The sequence below is a fragment of the Rhea pennata genome, chromosome Z (genome assembly GCF_028389875.1).
Source record: "Rhea pennata isolate bPtePen1 chromosome Z, bPtePen1.pri, whole genome shotgun sequence".
NCBI lineage: Eukaryota > Metazoa > Chordata > Aves > Rheiformes > Rheidae > Rhea > Rhea pennata.
In genome coordinates this window covers 72503988-72524705 of record NC_084702.1, presented here as the reverse complement: position 1 = coordinate 72524705, position 20718 = coordinate 72503988, and the positions used below count along the sequence as shown (strand labels likewise).

The 20718-nt window shown below is 61.6% G+C and overlaps 6 protein-coding genes across 9 annotated transcripts in view; 5 read left to right on the top strand and 1 right to left on the bottom strand.

Moving 5' to 3' along the window:
- Positions 1 to 20718, bottom strand: part of UBAP2 (ubiquitin associated protein 2) — a 145676-nt gene that overhangs the window by 41994 nt on the left and 82964 nt on the right. The window lies entirely within an intron of this gene.
- Positions 2796 to 3496, top strand: LOC134153398 (interferon-like). Its single transcript, XM_062599562.1, has one exon. The coding sequence runs from the start codon at positions 2918 to 2920 to the stop codon at positions 3494 to 3496; it is 579 nt and encodes a 192-aa protein (XP_062455546.1). The 5' UTR covers positions 2796 to 2917.
- On the top strand, positions 6526 to 7226 carry LOC134153395 (interferon-like). The gene has a single exon (XM_062599560.1). It carries the CDS (start codon positions 6648 to 6650, stop codon positions 7224 to 7226), a length of 579 nt encoding a protein of 192 aa, XP_062455544.1. The 5' UTR covers positions 6526 to 6647.
- On the top strand, positions 10343 to 10969 carry LOC134153394 (interferon-like). Its single transcript, XM_062599559.1, has one exon. The coding sequence runs from the start codon at positions 10391 to 10393 to the stop codon at positions 10967 to 10969; it is 579 nt and encodes a 192-aa protein (XP_062455543.1). The 5' UTR covers positions 10343 to 10390.
- Positions 14129 to 14707, top strand: LOC134153392 (interferon-like). Its single transcript, XM_062599558.1, has one exon. The coding sequence runs from the start codon at positions 14129 to 14131 to the stop codon at positions 14705 to 14707; it is 579 nt and encodes a 192-aa protein (XP_062455542.1).
- Positions 17804 to 18430, top strand: LOC134153391 (interferon-like). The gene has a single exon (XM_062599556.1). It carries the CDS (start codon positions 17852 to 17854, stop codon positions 18428 to 18430), a length of 579 nt encoding a protein of 192 aa, XP_062455540.1. The 5' UTR covers positions 17804 to 17851.

Genomic DNA, 20718 nt, shown 5'->3' with positions numbered 1-20718 from the left:
ATGGCAAACACAGAGGCCACGTCCACAGACCCAGCCCCAACGCGAGACACCCGCTACTTCCTGCTCTGCACTCACCACGCCCCTCAACAACGGAAATGCCTGGTGCCACCAACTTGCCCACACACTCACGCACCGCTCCAAAAAGTACCCCTCCGCTTATTTATTTAACTTATTCTATTTAGTCTGATAAGTGTACCCCTCTATTTATTTAACTTATTCTATTTATTCTGATAAGCGTAGCCCTCTATTTATTCCTTCTATTTATTCGAGGCAAATAAAGACCTTTTGTAAAAACTTGAGCGTCACGGGCCTCACAGAATCTCAGCACGACCCTTCCAGTGGGAAGCCACCGCCAGGCATCACCTGCTCCAACACTCTTCTCCAAACACCTCGCACCACGGCGGGGGGCTCACCTCCGTCTCCAGAGGAGCCGGGGACGGGACACCCCCTGTACGGGGACAGCGGCTTGCGCCACCCCACGCGCAAGACCTTGCGCTGGCCCTTCTTCAACTTCGGCAGCTTCCCAACACACCGTTTACTTCTCCCACCCCGCCACGTCCCCCCGCCCATCCATCGCTCCACTCGGACGGGTCCCTGGCCGACACAGCCTTCCTCAGAGCGCAGCCCTCCCATCACCCACCCTGCCAACACACACGGCCAACAGCTCTGGCACCACCACTCACCTGGATGCCAGGCGCCCACACCACCACTTACTGCCTGCCAACAGCACGCTGCACCACTGACCGCAGCCGCTCTTCCCACAGCGGCGCTCTCTTTCACCTCACACCCACCACCTCCTCCGCCTACGCAGCACACACCTCAGCAACGGGGCAGGAGGCTAAACAGGCAAGGCTCCGTCAAAGGCCTCCCAAAAAACACCACGCACAATGCCCACTCAGCTTCCAACCCTTCTCTTCCAGCTCCAGCTCACCTTGCCCTGGCCCAACTCCAGCCCTACGCACCCACCCAGGCTCTCCACTCCCCTCCCAAGCACACGCTCCTCGCCCGCCTGCCACCTCCTCTCCCCTCCCCTCCCCTCCCCTCCCCTCCCCTCCCCTCTTCCTTCGGCACCAGTGCCACGTTCGCCCACGCTACATGCCTACCATGGCTGTACACTGCAAGAGACCTTCTGTAGGCTCCCAGCAGGCACTCCGCAAAGATTAGGCACCTCTTTGTGGCAAAGCACCACACCAGGCCGCTTCCCACCCCTTGGCAACAGCCAACACCTCTTCCTTACGTATCACTAGCGGCTCCAACACCACAGCTCACCACGGCGCTTCACTAATCACCGCCTCAATCACATTCCCTTCCACACATGCCACTAACCCACAAGGTGCCTGGCACCCACCCCTACCGCCTGCCCAGAACCTACTCCCGTGCTGCAGCTCTACCGGGAGCACTAGCACCTCTCACTCCACGGCTCCCGCCTCCTCCCAAAGACAGCCAGCATCTGCACCTCGCTCTGCAGCGGTGCGCCTCCAGCACACGCTCCTCCACCACCACTTCTCCTCAGCTCCTCTCCTCAGCCTCAGCCCCAGCCCACAAACACCTGACCGCCTTGCCACCTCTCCCCACTCCACACCTCCGCGCCCTCAACACTCCCCTTCTCACACAGCATAACCCCGCCTCCACCCCGGAGCACGACACACGGGCCTCGCAGGCTCTCGCCCTCCCCTTCACCTCTCCAAGCCAACAACCTCCACAAACACCTCTCTGTCATCCCAGGCACCTCTGCTACTCCGCATGGACTCCGCAAAGTACCACCGCAATCAGGCACCAGCGCCTTCCCGCAACGACACTCACCCACTCAAACGCGCCACCCACCAACGCTGCGCCCTCTCCCTCCAGACTTCGCCCTTCTCAACACCAGGCTCCACAAACGCCTCGTGCACCAAGGACCGCCTCCGAGCAACCCTCCTTTGACCGCCAGGCTGGACCACGCACTCACCCAGGCCTCTTCCCCACAGAACGACGTGGCCATCCACGACGTGCGCCACGGTAGGGCTCGCGACAAATGCCGCGCGTAAACAAACACAGGAGACAGAGCCGCTCTGCTCGCCCGGCCACAGACGCACCACCACATGCAAGGGCACCAGCACAAACACCAACAATGCCTCCTCAAGCACCACAACACGCGCACGCACGCACACACGCACCAACCACCGTGGCATACAAACACGCTGAAAGGGAGCGCACGAGCCCTGCCACCCTCATGCCCGCACAAACTCAAAGCTCGGCTGCACGAGGCACCGAGACACCTCCTCTAACGCAACCGGCCCTCTGCAACAGGCCGCAGCGCGCACCTCCCAACGTTCTCCCAAAACACGGCACGCAGCAACCCTTCCAGAGCATCAAGAGCTCCCATACACTAAGAGCACAACAAAAGCAACAGGCATGCTGAAAGCAAAACCAGCATCACCAAGACGCGCACATGACATCAAGACCACAGAGCTGGCGAGGCTGGGAAATTCAGACGCACACAGCGGGCACACCACCACAACGGCAAGGCGAAAGGGAAACGCTCAAACACACACACCCCCCACCACAGCTGCCCCAAAGGCCCCCGCCACTGCCACTTCCACTTCCCCCGCGGAAACACAACAGCACAACAGCCAGCCTCCCCGACGGCGCTGCCCCCAAAACACCAACCACAGCACCGCGGAAGCACCACCATCGCCCTACGGCGCACCGCGCACCCACAAGACTACTTCCCCAGAAAACCACAAACGCCAACAAAGCCACAACCAAAACTGAAAACGACAGCAGGAAATTCTCCGCAACTGGAAAACGGCAAAGGGAAACGCGCCGCACCAAATAAAGCCGGACGCGACGCGCAGCCTCAAGCACACCACTCGACACCACCACCACGGCTGACAAGCCTGCTGCATCGCACCTCCGGACAACTCTACACACCACCATGGCAGCGCCCGCAGCACGACACCCCTGCCTGTGGCACGGCGCCACGCTGCTCCTGCTCCTCCTGCCCGCTCTCGGCACTGCCCTTCGCTGCGCCAACCTTCGCACCCAGCAGACCACCTTCAACTGGGACAGCCTCCAGCTCCTCCTCGCCATGGCTCCTCGCCTGACACACACCTGCGCCCAACAGGACCCAACTTTCCCCTTCCCCAACACCCTCCTCACAATCCAGGACCCACAACAAGCCACCGCCGCCATCCTACGCATCCTCGACCACCTCTTCACCACTCTCAGCAGCGAAAACACCCCCGCCCACTGGGACGCGCAAGCGCACCAACAGCTCCTCAACCACGTTGAGCATCAAATCCAACACCTCCAGCAATGCCTCCCGGGCGCCGGCAGGGATTCCAAAACCCGAGTGCCTCTCACCCACCAGCTCAGCATCGCCACATACTTCCGGCACATCCAGAACTTCCTGCGCACGCACAACCACAGCCCCTGCGCCTGGGACAGCGTCCGCATCGAAGCTCACACCTGCTTCCAGCGCATCCACAACCTCACCCGCATCATGGCGGATTAGACACAACCTCTCCTCACCACAACCGACCACCCACGCAGCCCTCACCTTACACCTGCCCCTCACCCTCAGACGGTCGCTCCCATGGCACCCTCCTCGCATCACCCCGCAACACCCACACCATCCCGCCTCCACCACCGCCTCCACCACGCAGACTCCAGCAGCATCGTGAACACCCACAGCCACGCTCGGGCACCCTGCCCACCAACGTCGCCCCGCGCACCTCGACCCCACGCCTCCTCCCACACAGGACACCACCGATGGCAAACACAGAGGCCACGTCCACAGACCCAGCCCCAACGCGAGACACCCGCTACTTCCTGCTCTGCACTCACCACGCCCCTCAACAACGGAAATGCCTGGTGCCACCAACTTGCCCACACACTCACGCACCGCTCCAAAAAGTACCCCTCTGCTTATTTATTTAACTTATTCTATTTAGTCTGATAAGTGTACCCCTCTATTTATTTAACTTATTCTATTTATTCTGATAAGCGTAGCCCTCTATTTATTCCTTCTATTTATTCGAGGCAAATAAAGACCTTTTGTAAAAACTTGAGCGTCACGGGCCTCACAGAATCTCAGCACGACCCTTCCAGTGGGAAGCCACCGCCAGGCATCACCTGCTCCAACACTCTTCTCCAAACACCTCGCACCACGGCGGGGGGCTCACCTCCGTCTCCAGAGGAGCCGGGGACGGGACACCCCCTGTACGGGGACAGCGGCTTGCGCCACCCCACGCGCAAGACCTTGCGCTGGCCCTTCTTCAACTTCGGCAGCTTCCCAACACACCGTTTACTTCTCCCACCCCGCCACGTCCCCCCGCCCATCCATCGCTCCACTCGGACGGGTCCCTGGCCGACACAGCCTTCCTCAGAGCGCAGCCCTCCCATCACCCACCCTGCCAACACACACGGCCAACAGCTCTGGCACCACCACTCACCTGGATGCCAGGCGCCCACACCACCACTTACTGCCTGCCAACAGCACGCTGCACCACTGACCGCAGCCGCTCTTCCCACAGCGGCGCTCTCTTTCACCTCACACCCACCACCTCCTCCGCCTACGCAGCACACACCTCAGCAACGGGGCAGGAGGCTAAACAGGCAAGGCTCCGTCAAAGGCCTCCCAAAAAACACCGCGCACAATGCCCACTCCGCTTCCAACCCTTCTCTTCCAGCTCCAGCTCACCTTGCCCTGGCCCAACTCCAGCCCTACGCACCCACCCAGGCTCTCCACTCCCCTCCCAAGCACACGCTCCTCGCCCGCCTGCCACCTCCTCTCCCCTCCCCTCCCCTCCCCTCTTCCTTCGGCACCAGTGCCACGTTCGCCCACGCTACATGCCTACCATGGCTGTACACTGCAAGAGACCTTCTGTAGGCTCCCAGCAGGCACTCCGCAAAGATTAGGCACCTCTTTGTGGCAAAGCACCACACCAGGCCGCTTCCCACCCCTTGGCAACAGCCAACACCTCTTCCTTACGCATCACTAGCGGCTCCAACACCACAGCTCACCACGGCGCTTCACTAATCACCGCCTCAATCACATTCCCTTCCACACATGCCACTAACCCACAAGGTGCCTGGCACCCACCCCTACCGCCTGCCCAGAACCTACTCCCGTGCTGCAGCTCTACCGGGAGCACTAGCACCTCTCACTCCACGGCTCCCGCCTCCTCCCAAAGACAGCCAGCATCTGCACCTCGCTCTGCAGCGGTGCGCCTCCAGCACACGCTCCTCCACCACCACTTCTCCTTAGCTCCTCTCCTCAGCCTCAGCCCCAGCCCACAAACACCTGACCGCCTTGCCACCTCTCCCCACTCCACACCTCCGCGCCCTCAACACTCCCCTTCTCACACAGCATAACCCCACCTCCACCCCGGAGCACGACACACGGGCCTCGCAGGCTCTCGCCCTCCCCTTCACCTCTCCAAGCCAACAACCTCCACAAACACCTCTCTGTCATCCCAGGCACCTCTGCTACTCCGCATGGACTCCGCAAAGTACCACCGCAATCAGGCACCAGCGCCTTCCCGCAACGACACTCACCCACTCAAACGCGCCACCCACCAATGCTGCGCCCTCTCCCTCCAGACTTCGCACTTCTCAACACCAGGCTCCACAAACGCCTCGTGCACCAAGGACCGCCTCCGAGCAACCCTCCTTTGACCGCCAGGCTGGACCACGCACTCACCCAGGCCTCTTCCCCACAGAACGACGTGGCCATCCACGACGTGCGCCACGGTAGGGCTCGCGACAAATGCCGCGCGTAAACAAACACAGGAGACAGAGCCGCTCTGCTCGCCCGGCCACAGACGCACCACCACATGCAAGGGCACCAGCACAAACACCAACAATGCCTCCTCAAGCACCACAACACGCGCACGCACGCACACACGCACCAACCACCGTGGCATACAAACACGCTGAAAGGGAGCGCACGAGCCCTGCCACCCTCATGCCCGCATAAACTCAAAGCTCGGCTGCACGAGGCACCGAGACACCTCCTCTAACGCAACCGGCCCTCTGCAACAGGCCGCAGCGCGCACCTCCCAACGTTCTCCCAAAACACGGCACGCAGCAACCCTTCCAGAGCATCAAGAGCTCCCATACACTAAGAGCACAACAAAAGCAACAGGCATGCTGAAAGCAAAACCAGCACCACCAAGACGCGCACATGACATCAAGACCACAGAGCTGGCGAGGCTGGGAAATTCAAACGCACACAGCGGGCACACCACCACAACGGCAAGGCGAAAGGGAAACGCTCAAACACACACACCCCCCACCACAGCTGCCCCAAAGGCCCCCGCCACTGCCACTTCCACTTCCCCCGCGGAAACACAACAGCCAGCCTCCCCGACGGCGCTGCCCCCAAAACACCAACCACAGCACCGCGGAAGCACCACCATCGCCCTACGGCGCACCGCGCACCCACAAGACTACTTCCCCAGAAAACCACAAACGCCAACAAAGCCACAACCAAAACTGAAAATGACAGCAGGAAATTCTCCGCAACTGGAAAACGGCAAAGGGAAACGCGCCGCACCAAATAAAGCCGGACGCGACGCGCAGCCTCAAGCACACCACTCGACACCACCACCACGGCTGACAAGCCTGCTGCATCGCACCTCCGGACAACTCTACACACCACCATGGCAGCGCCCGCAGCACGACACCCCTGCCTGTGGCACGGCGCCACGCTGCTCCTGCTCCTCCTGCCCGCTCTCGGCACTGCCCTTCGCTGCGCCAACCTTCGCACCCAGCAGACCACCTTCAACTGGGACAGCCTCCAGCTCCTCCTCGCCATGGCTCCTCGCCTGACACACACCTGCGCCCAACAGGACCCAACTTTCCCCTTCCCCAACACCCTCCTCACAATCCAGGACCCACAACAAGCCACCGCCGCCATCCTACACATCCTCAACCACCTCTTCACCACTCTCAGCAGCGAAAACACCCCCGCCCACTGGGACGCGCAAGCGCACCAACAGCTCCTCAACCACGTTGAGCATCAAATCCAACACCTCCAGCAATGCCTCCCGGGCGCCGGCAGGGATTCCAAAACCCGAGTGCCTCTCACCCACCAGCTCAGCATCGCCACATACTTCCGGCACATCCAGAACTTCCTGCGCACGCACAACCACAGCCCCTGCGCCTGGGACAGCGTCCGCATCGAAGCTCACACCTGCTTCCAGCGCATCCACAACCTCACCCGCATCATGGCGGATTAGACACAACCCCTCCTCACCACAACCGACCACCCACGCAGCCCTCACCTTACACCTGCCCCTCACCCTCAGACGGTCGCTCCCATGGCACCCTCCTCGCATCACCCCGCAACATCCACACCATCCCGCCTCCACCACCGCCTCCACCACGCAGACTCCAGCAGCATCGTGAACACCCACAGCCACGCTCGGGCACCCTGCCCACCAACGTCGCCCCGCGCACCTCGACCCCACGCCTCCTCCCACACAGGACACCACCGATGGCAAACACAGAGGCCACGTCCACAGACCCAGCCCCAACGCGAGACACCCGCTACTTCCTGCTCTGCACTCACCACGCCCCTCAACAACGGAAATGCCTGGTGCCACCAACTTGCCCACACACTCACGCACCGCTCCAAAAAGTACCCCTCTGCTTATTTATTTAACTTATTCTATTTAGTCTGATAAGTGTACCCCTCTATTTATTTAACTTATTCTATTTATTCTGATAAGCGTAGCCCTCTATTTATTCCTTCTATTTATTCGAGGCAAATAAAGACCTTTTGTAAAAACTTGAGCGTCACGGGCCTCACAGAATCTCAGCACGACCCTTCCAGTGGGAAGCCACCGCCAGGCATCACCTGCTCCAACACTCTTCTCCAAACACCTCGCACCACGGCGGGGGGCTCACCTCCGTCTCCAGAGGAGCCGGGGACGGGACACCCCCTGTACGGGGACAGCGGCTTGCGCCACCCCACGCGCAAGACCTTGCGCTGGCCCTTCTTCAACTTCGGCAGCTTCCCAACACACCGTTTACTTCTCCCACCCCGCCACGTCCCCCCGCCCATCCATCGCTCCACTCGGACGGGTCCCTGGCCGACACAGCCTTCCTCAGAGCGCAGCCCTCCCATCACCCACCCTGCCAACACACACGGCCAACAGCTCTGGCACCACCACTCACCTGGATGCCAGGCGCCCACACCACCACTTACTGCCTGCCAACAGCACGCTGCACCACTGACCGCAGCCGCTCTTCCAACAGCGGCGCTCTCTTTCACCTCACACCCACCACCTCCTCCGCCTACGCAGCACACACCTCAGCAACGGGGCAGGAGGCTAAACAGGCAAGGCTCCGTCAAAGGCCTCCCAAAAAACACCGCGCACAATGCCCACTCCGCTTCCAACCCTTCTCTTCCAGCTCCAGCTCACCTTGCCCTGGCCCAACTCCAGCCCTACGCACCCACCCAGGCTCTCCACTCCCCTCCCAAGCACACGCTCCTCGCCCGCCTGCCACCTCCTCTCCCCTCCCCTCCCCTCCCCTCCCCTCTTCCTTCGGCACCAGTGCCACGTTCGCCCACGCTACATGCCTACCATGGCTGTACACTGCAAGAGACCTTCTGTAGGCTCCCAGCAGGCACTCCGCAAAGATTAGGCACCTCTTTGTGGCAAAGCACCACACCAGGCCGCTTCCCACCCCTTGGCAACAGCCAACACCTCTTCCTTACGCATCACTAGCGGCTCCAACACCACAGCTCACCACGGCGCTTCACTAATCACCGCCTCAATCACATTCCCTTCCACACATGCCACTAACCCACAAGGTGCCTGGCACCCACCCCTACCGCCTGCCCAGAACCTACTCCCGTGCTGCAGCTCTACCGGGAGCACTAGCACCTCTCACTCCACGGCTCCCGCCTCCTCCCAAAGACAGCCAGCATCTGCACCTCGCTCTGCAGCGGTGCGCCTCCAGCACACGCTCCTCCACCACCACTTCTCCTCAGCTCCTCTCCTCAGCCTCAGCCCCAGCCCACAAACACCTGACCGCCTTGCCACCTCTCCCCACTCCACACCTCCGCGCCCTCAACACTCCCCTTCTCACACAGCATAACCCCGCCTCCACCCCGGAGCACGACACACGGGCCTCGCAGGCTCTCGCCCTCCCCTTCACCTCTCCAAGCCAACAACCTCCACAAACACCTCTCTGTCATCCCAGGCACCTCTGCTACTCCGCATGGACTCCGCAAAGTACCACCGCAATCAGGCACCAGCGCCTTCCCGCAACGACACTCACCCACTCAAACGCGCCACCCACCAACGCTGCGCCCTCTCCCTCCAGACTTCGCCCTTCTCAACACCAGGCTCCACAAACGCCTCGTGCACCAAGGACCGCCTCCGAGCAACCCTCCTTTGACCGCCAGGCTGGACCACGCACTCACCCAGGCCTCTTCCCCACAGAACGACGTGGCCATCCACGACGCGCGCCACGGTAGGGCTCGCGACAAATGCCGCGCGTAAACAAACACAGGAGACAGAGCCGCTCTGCTCGCCCGGCCACAGACGCACCACCACATGCAAGGGCACCAGCACAAACACCAACAATGCCTCCTCAAGCACCACAACACGCGCACGCACGCACACACGCACCAACCACCGTGGCATACAAACACGCTGAAAGGGAGCGCACGAGCCCTGCCACCCTCATGCCCGCACAAACTCAAAGCTCGGCTGCACGAGGCACCGAGACACCTCCTCTAACGCAACCGGCCCTCTGCAACAGGCCGCAGCGCGCACCTCCCAACGTTCTCCCAAAACACGGCACGCAGCAACCCTTCCAGAGCATCAAGAGCTCCCATACACTAAGAGCACAACAAAAGCAACAGGCATGCTGAAAGCAAAACCAGCACCACCAAGACGCGCACATGACATCAAGACCACAGAGCTGGCGAGGCTGGGAAATTCAAACGCACACAGCGGGCACACCACCACAACGGCAAGGCGAAAGGGAAACGCTCAAACACACACACCCCCCACCACAGCTGCCCCAAAGGCCCCCGCCACTGCCACTTCCACTTCCCCCGCGGAAACACAACAGCACAACAGCCAGCCTCCCCGACGGCACTGCCCCCAAAACACCAACCACAGCACCGCGGAAGCACCACCATCGCCCTACGGCGCACCGCGCACCCGCAAGACTACTTCCCCAGAAAACCACAAACGCCAACAAAGCCACAACCAAAACTGAAAACGACAGCAGGAAATTCTCCGCAACTGGAAAACGGCAAAGGGAAACGCGCCGCACCAAATAAAGCCGGACGCGACGCGCAGCCTCAAGCACACCACTCGACACCACCACCACGGCTGACAAGCCTGCTGCATCGCACCTCCGGACAACTCTACACACCACCATGGCAGCGCCCGCAGCACGACACCCCTGCCTGTGGCACGGCGCCACGCTGCTCCTGCTCCTCCTGCCCGCTCTCGGCACTGCCCTCCGCTGCGCCAACCTTCGCACCCAGCAGACCACCTTCAACTGGGACAGCCTCCAGCTCCTCCTCGCCATGGCTCCTCGCCTGACACACACCTGCGCCCAACAGGACCCAACTTTCCCCTTCCCCAACACCCTCCTCACAATCCAGGACCCACAACAAGCCACCGCCGCCATCCTACGCATCCTCGACCACCTCTTCACCACTCTCAGCAGCGAAAACACCCCCGCCCACTGGGACGCGCAAGCGCACCAACAGCTCCTCAACCAGCTCCACGACCAAATCCAACACCTCCAGCAATGCCTCCCGGGCGCCGGCAGGGATTCCAAAACCCGAGTGCCTCTCACCCACCAGCTCAGCATCGCCACATACTTCCGGCACATCCAGAACTTCCTGCGCACGCACAACCACAGCCCCTGCGCCTGGGACAGCGTCCGCCTCGAAGCTCACACCTGCTTCCAGCGCATCCACAACCTCACCCGCATCATGGCGGATTAGACACAACCCCTCCTCACCACAACCGACCACCCACGCAGCCCTCACCCTACACCTGCCCCTCACCCTCAGACGGTCGCTCCCATGGCACCCTCCTCGCATCACCCCGCAACACCCACACCATCCCGCCTCCACCACCGCCTCCACCACGCAGACTCCAGCAGCATCGTGAACACCCACAGCCACGCTCGGGCACCCTGCCCACCAACGTCGCCCCGCGCACCTCGACCCCACGCCTCCTCCCACACAGGACACCACCGATGGCAAACACAGAGGCCACGTCCACAGACCCAGCCCCAACGCGAGACACCCGCTACTTCCTGCTCTGCACTCACCACGCCCCTCAACAACGGAAACGCCTGGTGCCACCAACTTGCCCACACACTCACGCACCGCTCCAAAAAGTACCCCTCCGCTTATTTATTTAACTTATTCTATTTAGTCTGATAAGTGTACCCCTCTATTTATTTAACTTATTCTATTTATTCTGATAAGCGTAGCCCTCTATTTATTCCTTCTATTTATTCGAGGCAAATAAAGACCTTTTGTAAAAACTTGAGCGTCACGGGCCTCACAGAATCTCAGCACGACCCTTCCAGTGGGAAGCCACCGCCAGGCATCACCTGCTCCAACACTCTTCTCCAAACACCTCGCACCACGGCGGGGGGCTCACCTCCGTCTCCAGAGGAGCCGGGGACGGGACACCCCCTGTACGGGGACAGCGGCTTGCGCCACCCCACGCGCAAGACCTTGCGCTGGCCCTTCTTCAACTTCGGCAGCTTCCCAACACACCGTTTACTTCTCCCACCCCGCCACGTCCCCCCGCCCATCCATCGCTCCACTCGGACGGGTCCCTGGCCGACACAGCCTTCCTCAGAGCGCAGCCCTCCCATCACCCACCCTGCCAACACACACGGCCAACAGCTCTGGCACCACCACTCACCTGGATGCCAGGCGCCCACACCACCACTTACTGCCTGCCAACAGCACGCTGCACCACTGACCGCAGCCGCTCTTCCCACAGCGGCGCTCTCTTTCACCTCACACCCACCACCTCCTCCGCCCACGCAGCACACACCTCAGCAACGGGGCAGGAGGCTAAACAGGCAAGGCTCCGTCAAAGGCCTCCCAAAAAACACCGCGCACAATGCCCACTCCGCTTCCAACCCTTCTCTTCCAGCTCCAGCTCACCTTGCCCTGGCCCAACTCCAGCCCTACGCACCCACCCAGGCTCTCCACTCCCCTCCCAAGCACACGCTCCTCGCCCGCCTGCCACCTCCTCTCCCCTCCCCTCCCCTCCCCTCTTCCTTCGGCACCAGTGCCACGTTCGCCCACGCTACATGCCTACCATGGCTGTACACTGCAAGAGACCTTCTGTAGGCTCCCAGCAGGCACTCCGCAAAGATTAGGCACCTCTTTGTGGCAAAGCACCACACCAGGCCGCTTCCCACCCCTTGGCAACAGCCAACACCTCTTCCTTACGCATCACTAGCGGCTCCAACACCACAGCTCACCACGGCGCTTCACTAATCACCGCCTCAATCACATTCCCTTCCACACATGCCACTAACCCACAAGGTGCCTGGCACCCACCCCTACCGCCTGCCCAGAACCTACTCCCGTGCTGCAGCTCTACCGGGAGCACTAGCACCTCTCACTCCACGGCTCCCGCCTCCTCCCAAAGACAGCCAGCATCTGCACCTCGCTCTGCAGCGGTGCGCCTCCAGCACACGCTCCTCCACCACCACTTCTCCTCAGCTCCTCTCCTCAGCCTCAGCCCCAGCCCACAAACACCTGACCGCCTTGCCACCTCTCCCCACTCCACACCTCCGCGCCCTCAACACTCCCCTTCTCACACAGCATAACCCCACCTCCACCCCGGAGCACGACACACGGGCCTCGCAGGCTCTCGCCCTCCCCTTCACCTCTCCAAGCCAACAACCTCCACAAACACCTCTCTGTCATCCCAGGCACCTCTGCTACTCCGCATGGACTCCGCAAAGTACCACCGCAATCAGGCACCAGCGCCTTCCCGCAACGACACTCACCCACTCAAACGCGCCACCCACCAATGCTGCGCCCTCTCCCTCCAGACTTCGCCCTTCTCAACACCAGGCTCCACAAACGCCTCGTGCACCAAGGACCGCCTCCGAGCAACCCTCCTTTGACCGCCAGGCTGGACCACGCACTCACCCAGGCCTCTTCCCCACAGAACGACGTGGCCATCCACGACGCACGCCACGGTAGGGCTCGCGACAAATGCCGCGCGTAAACAAACACAGGAGACAGAGCCGCTCTGCTCGCCCGGCCACAGACGCACCACCACATGCAAGGGCACCAGCACAAACACCAACAATGCCTCCTCAAGCACCACAACACGCGCACGCACGCACACATGCACCAACCACCGTGGCATACAAACACGCTGAAAGGGAGCGCACGAGCCCTGCCACCCTCATGCCCGCACAAACTCAAAGCTCGGCTGCACGAGGCACCGAGACACCTCCTCTAACGCAACCGGCCCTCTGCAACAGGCCGCAGCGCGCACCTCCCAACGTTCTCCCAAAACACGGCACGCAGCAACCCTTCCAGAGCATCAAGAGCTCCCATACACTAAGAGCACAACAAAAGCAACAGGCATGCTGAAAGCAAAACCAGCACCACCAAGACGCGCACATGACATCAAGACCACAGAGCTGGCGAGGCTGGGAAATTCAAACGCACACAGCGGGCACACCACCACAACGGCAAGGCGAAAGGGAAACGCTCAAACACACACACCCCCCACCACAGCTGCCCCAAAGGCCCCCGCCACTGCCACTTCCACTTCCCCCGCGGAAACACAACAGCACAACAGCCAGCCTCCCCGACGGCGCTGCCCCCAAAACACCAACCACAGCACCGCGGAAGCACCACCATCGCCCTACGGCGCACCGCGCACCCACAAGACTACTTCCCCAGAAAACCACAAACGCCAACAAAGCCACAACCAAAACTGAAAACGACAGCAGGAAATTCTCCGCAACTGGAAAATGGCAAAGGGAAACGCGCCGCACCAAATAAAGCCGGACGCGACGCGCAGCCTCAAGCACACCACTCGACACCACCACCACAGCTGACAAGCCTGCTGCATCGCACCTCCGGACAACTCTACACACCACCATGGCAGCGCCCGCAGCACGACACCCCTGCCTGTGGCACGGCGCCACGCTGCTCCTGCTCCTCCTGCCCGCTCTCGGCACTGCCCTCCGCTGCACCAACCTTCGCACCCAGCAGACCACCTTCAACTGGGACAGCCTCCAGCTCCTCCTCGCCATGGCTCCTCGCCTGACACACACCTGCGCCCAACAGGACCCAACTTTCCCCTTCCCCAACACCCTCCTCACAATCCAGGACCCACAACAAGCCACCACCGCCATCCTACGCATCCTCGACCACCTCTTCACCACTCTCAGCAGCGAAAACACCCCCGCCCACTGGGACGCGCAAGCGCACCAACAGCTCCTCAACCACGTTGAGCATCAAATCCAACACCTCCAGCAATGCCTCCCGGGCGCCGGCAGGGATTCCAAAACCCGAGTGCCTCTCACCCACCAGCTCAGCATCGCCACATACTTCCGGCACATCCAGAACTTCCTGCGCACGCACAACCACAGCCCCTGCGCCTGGGACAGCGTCCGCCTCGAAGCTCACACCTGCTTCCAGCGCATCCACAACCTCACCCGCATCATGGCGGATTAGACACAACCCCTCCTCACCACAACCGACCACCCACGCAGCCCTCACCCTACACCTGCCCCTCACCCTCAGACGGTCGCTCCCATGGCACCCTCCTCGCATCACCCCGCAACACCCACACCATCCCGCCTCCACCACCGCCTCCACCACGCAGACTCCAGCAGCATCGTGAACACCCACAGCCACGCTCGGGCACCCTGCCCACCAACGTCGCCCCGCGCACCTCGACCCCACGCCTCCTCCCACACAGGACACCACCGATGGCAAACACAGAGGCCACGTCCACAGACCCAGCCCCAACGCGAGACACCCGCTACTTCCTGCTCTGCACTCACCACGCCCCTCAACAACGGAAACGCCTGGTGCCACCAACTTGCCCACACACTCACGCACCGCTCCAAAAAGTACCCCTCCGCTTATTTATTTAACTTATTCTATTTAGTCTGATAAGTGTACCCCTCTATTTATTTAACTTATTCTATTTATTCTGATAAGCGTAGCCCTCTATTTATTCCTTCTATTTATTCGAGGCAAATAAAGACCTTTTGTAAAAACTTGAGCGTCACGGGCCTCACAGAATCTCAGCACGACCCTTCCAGTGGGAAGCCACCGCCAGGCATCACCTGCTCCAACACTCTTCTCCAAACACCTCGCACCATGGCGGGGGGCTCACCTCCGTCTCCAGAGGAGCCGGGGACGGGACACCCCCTGTACGGGGACAGCGGCTTGCGCCACCCCACGCGCAAGACCTTGCGCTGGCCCTTCTTCAACTTCGGCAGCTTCCCAACACACCGTTTACTTCTCCCACCCCGCCACGTCCCCCCGCCCATCCATCGCTCCACTCGGACGGGTCCCTGGCCGACACAGCCTTCCTCAGAGCGCAGCCCTCCCATCACCCACCCTGCCAACACACACGGCCAACAGCTCTGGCACCACCACTCACCTGGATGCCAGGCGCCCACACCACCACTTACTGCCTGCCAACAGCACGCTGCACCACTGACCGCAGCCGCTCTTCCCACAGCGGCGCTCTCTTTCACCTCACACCCACCACCTCCTCCGCCTACGCAGCACACACCTCAGCAACGGGGCAGGAGGCTAAACAGGCAAGGCTCCGTCAAAGGCCTCCCAAAAAACACCGCGCACAATGCCCACTCCGCTTCCAACCCTTCTCTTCCAGCTCCAGCTCACCTTGCCCTGGCCCAACTCCAGCCCTACGCACCCACCCAGGCTCTCCACTCCCCTCCCAAGCACACGCTCCTCGCCCGCCTGCCACCTCCCCTCCCCTCCCCTCCCCTCTTCCTTCGGCACCAGTGCCACGTTCGCCCACGCTACATGCCTACCATGGCTGTACACTGCAAGAGACCTTCTGTAGGCTCCCAGCAGGCACTCCGCAAAGATTAGGCACCTCTTTGTGGCAAAGCACCACACCAGGCCGCTTCCCACCCCTTGGCAACAGCCAACACCTCTTCCTTACGCATCACTAGTGGCTCCAACACCACGGCGCTTCACTAATCACCGCCTCAATCACATTCCCTTCCACACATGCCACTAACCCACAAGGTGCCTGGCACCCACCCCTACCGCCCGCCCAGAACCTACTCCCGTGCTGCAGCTCTACCGGGAGCACTAGCACCTCTCACTCCACGGCTCCCGCCTCCTCCCAAAGACAGCCAGCATCTGCACCTCGCTCTGCAGCGGTGCGCCTCCAGCACACGCTCCTCCACCACCACTTCTCCTCAGCTCCTCTCCTCAGCCTCAGCCCCAGCCCACAAACACCTGACCGCCTCGCCACTTCTCCCCACTCCACACCTCCGCGCCCTCAACACTCCCCTTCTCACACAGCATAACCCCACCTCCACCCCGGAGCACGACACACGGGCCTCGCAGGCTCTCGCCCTCCCCTTCACCTCTCCAAGCCAACAACCTCCACAAACACCTCTCTGTCATCCCAGGCACCTCTGCTACTCCGCATGGACTCCGCAAAGTACCACCGCAATCAGGCACCAGCGCCTTCCCGCAACGACACTCACCCACTCAAACGCGCCACCCACCAACGCTGCGCCCTCTCCCTCCAGACTTCGCCCTTCTCAACACCAGGCTCCACAAACGCCTCGTGCACCAAGGACCGCCTCCGAGCAACCCTCCTTTGACCGCCAGGCTGGACCACGCACTCACCCAGGCCTCTTCCCCACAGAACGACGTGGCCATCCACGACGCACGCCACGGTAGGGCTCGCGACAAATGCCGCGCGTAAACAAACACAGGAGACAGAGCCGCTCTGCTCGCCCGGCCACAGACGCACCACCACATGCAAGGGCACCAGCACAAACACCAACAATGCCTCCTCAAGCACCACAACACGCGCACGCACGCACACACGCACCAACCACCGTGGCATACAAACACGCTGAAAGGGAGCGCACGAGCCCTGCCACCCTCATGCCCGCACAAACTCAAAGCTCAGCTGCACGAGGCACCGAGACACCTCCTCTAACGCAACCGGCCCTCTGCAACAGGCCGCAGCGCGCACCTCCCAACGTTCTCCCAAAACACGGCACGCAGCAACCCTTCCAGAGCATCAAGAGCTCCCATACACTAAGAGCACAACAAAAGCAACAGGCATGCTGAAAGCAAAACCAGCACCACCAAGACGCGCACATGACATCAAGACCACAGAGCTGGCGAGGCTGGGAAATTCAAACGCACACAGCGGGCACACCACCACAACGGCAAGGTGAAAGGGAAACGCTCAAACACACACACCCCCCACCACAGCTGCCCCAAAGGCCCCCGCCACTGCCACTTCCACTTCCCCCGCGGAAACACAACAGCACAACAGCCAGCCTCCCCGACGGCACTGCCCCCAAAACACCAACCACAGCACCGCGGAAGCACCACCATCGCCCTACGGCGCACCGCGCACCCGCAAGACTACTTCCCCAGAAAACCACAAACGCCAACAAAGCCACAACCAAAACTGAAAACGACAGCAGGAAATTCTCCGCAACTGGAAAACGGCAAAGGGAAACGCGCCGCACCAAATAAAGCCGGACGCGACGCGCAGCCTCAAGCACACCACTCGACACCACCACCACGGCTGACAAGCCTGCTGCATCGCACCTCCGGACAACTCTACACACCACCATGGCAGCGCCCGCAGCACGACACCCCTGCCTGTGGCACGGCGCCACGCTGCTCCTGCTCCTCCTGCCCGCTCTCGGCACTGCCCTCCGCTGCACCAACCTTCGCACCCAGCAGACCACCTTCAACTGGGACAGCCTCCAGCTCCTCCTCGCCATGGCTCCTCGCCTGACACACACCTGCGCCCAACAGGACCCAACTTTCCCCTTCCCCAACACCCTCCTCACAATCCAGGACCCACAACAAGCCACCGCCGCCATCCTACGCATCCTCGACCACCTCTTCACCACTCTCAGCAGCGAAAACACCCCCGCCCACTGGGACGCGCAAGCGCACCAACAGCTCCTCAACCAGCTCCACGACCAAATCCAACACCTCCAGCAATGCCTCCCGGGCGCCGGCAGGGATTCCAAAACCCGAGTGCCTCTCACCCACCAGCTCAGCATCGCCACATACTTCCGGCACATCCAGAACTTCCTGCGCACGCACAACCACAGCCCCTGCGCCTGGGACAGCGTCCGCCTCGAAGCTCACACCTGCTTCCAGCGCATCCACAACCTCACCCGCATCATGGCGGATTAGACACAACCCCTCCTCACCACAACCGACCACCCACGCAGCCCTCACCCTACACCTGCCCCTCACCCTCAGACGGTCGCTCCCATGGCACCCTCCTCGCATCACCCCGCAACACCCACACCATCCCGCCTCCACCACCGCCTCCACCACGCAGACTCCAGCAGCATCGTGAACACCCACAGCCACGCTCGGGCACCCTGCCCACCAACGTCGCCCCGCGCACCTCGACCCCACGCCTCCTCCCACACAGGACACCACCGATGGCAAACACAGAGGCCACGTCCACAGACCCAGCCCCAACGCGAGACACCCGCTACTTCCTGCTCTGCACTCACCACGCCCCTCAACAACGGAAACGCCTGGTGCCACCAACTTGCCCACACACTCACGCACTGCTCCAAAAAGTACCCCTCCGCTTATTTATTTAACTTATTCTATTTAGTCTGATAAGTGTACCCCTCTATTTATTTAACTTATTCTATTTATTCTGATAAGCGTAGCCCTCTATTTATTCCTTCTATTTATTCGAGGCAAATAAAGACCTTTTGTAAAAACTTGAGCGTCACGGGCCTCACAGAATCTCAGCACGACCCTTCCAGTGGGAAGCCACCGCCAGGCATCACCTGCTCCAACACTCTTCTCCAAACACCTCGCACCACGGCGGGGGGCTCACCTCCGTCTCCAGAGGAGCCGGGGACGGGACACCCCCTGTACGGGGACAGCGGCTTGCGCCACCCCACGCGCAAGACCTTGCGCTGGCCCTTCTTCAACTTCGGCAGCTTCCCAACACACCGTTTACTTCTCCCACCCCGCCACGTCCCCCCGCCCATCCATCGCTCCACTCGGACGGGTCCCTGGCCGACACAGCCTTCCTCAGAGCGCAGCCCTCCCATCACCCACCCTGCCAACACACACGGCCAACAGCTCTGGCACCACCACTCACCTGGATGCCAGGCGCCCACACCACCACTTACTGCCTGCCAACAGCACGCTGCACCACTGACCGCAGCCGCTCTTCCCACAGCGGCGCTCTCTTTCACCTCACACCCACCACCTCCTCCGCCCACGCAGCACACACCTCAGCAACGGGGCAGGAGGCTAAACAGGCAAGGCTCCGTCAAAGGCCTCCCAAAAAACACCGCGCACAATGCCCACTCCGCTTCCAACCCTTCTCTTCCAGCTCCAGCTCACCTTGCCCTGGCCCAACTCCAGCCCTACGCACCCACCCAGGCTCTCCACTCCCCTCCCAAGCACACGCTCCTCGCCCGCCTGCCACCTCCTCTCCCCTCCCCTCCCCTCCCCTCTTCCTTCGGCACCAGTGCCACGTTCGCCCACGCTACATGCCTACCATGGCTGTACACTGCAAGAGACCTTCTGTAGGCTCCCAGCAGGCACTCCGCAAAGATTAGGCACCTCTTTGTGGCAAAGCACCACACCAGGCCGCTTCCCACCCCTTGGCAACAGCCAACACCTCTTCCTTACGCATCACTAGTGGCTCCAACACCACGGCGCTTCACTAATCACCGCCTCAATCACATTCCCTTCCACACATGCCACTAACCCACAAGGTGCCTGGCACCCACCCCTACCGCCCGCCCAGAACCTACTCCCGTGCTGCAGCTCTACCGGGAGCACTAGCACCTCTCACTCCACGGCTCCCGCCTCCTCCCAAAGACAGCCAGCATCTGCACCTCGCTCTGCAGCGGTGCGCCTCCAGCACACGCTCCTCCACCACCACTTCTCCTCAGCTCCTCTCCTCAGCCTCAGCCCCAGCCCACAAACACCTGACCGCCTCGCCACCTCTCCCCACTCCACACCTCCGCGCCCTCAACACTCCCCTTCTCACACAGCATAACCCCACCTCCACCCCGGAGCACGACACACGGGCCTCGCAGGCTCTCGCCCTCCCCTTCACCTCTCCAAGCCAACAACCTCCACAAACACCTCTCTGTCATCCCAGGCACCTCTGCTACTCCGCATGGACTCCGCAAAGTACCACCGCAATCAGGCACCAGCGCCTTCCCGCAACGACACTCACCCACTCAAACGCGCCACCCACCAACGCTGCGCCCTCTCCCTCCAGACTTCGCCCTTCTCAACACCAGGCTCCACAAACGCCTCGTGCACCAAGGACCGCCTCCGAGCAACCCTCCTTCGACCGCCAGGCTGGACCACGCACTCACCCAGGCCTCTTCCCCACAGAACGACGTGGCCATCCACGACGCACGCCACGGTAGGGCTCGCGACAAATGCCGCGCGTAAACAAACACAGGAGACAGAGCCGCTCTGCT

Bases quoted from the DNA above. Each gene is read 5' to 3' on its own strand.
- LOC134153395 (XM_062599560.1), top strand. From the start codon at position 6,648: ATGGCAGCGCCCGCAGCACGACACCCCTGCCTGTGGCACGGCGCCACG.
- LOC134153394 (XM_062599559.1), top strand. From the start codon at position 10,391: ATGGCAGCGCCCGCAGCACGACACCCCTGCCTGTGGCACGGCGCCACG.
- LOC134153398 (XM_062599562.1), top strand. From the start codon at position 2,918: ATGGCAGCGCCCGCAGCACGACACCCCTGCCTGTGGCACGGCGCCACG.
- LOC134153391 (XM_062599556.1), top strand. From the start codon at position 17,852: ATGGCAGCGCCCGCAGCACGACACCCCTGCCTGTGGCACGGCGCCACG.
- LOC134153392 (XM_062599558.1), top strand. From the start codon at position 14,129: ATGGCAGCGCCCGCAGCACGACACCCCTGCCTGTGGCACGGCGCCACG.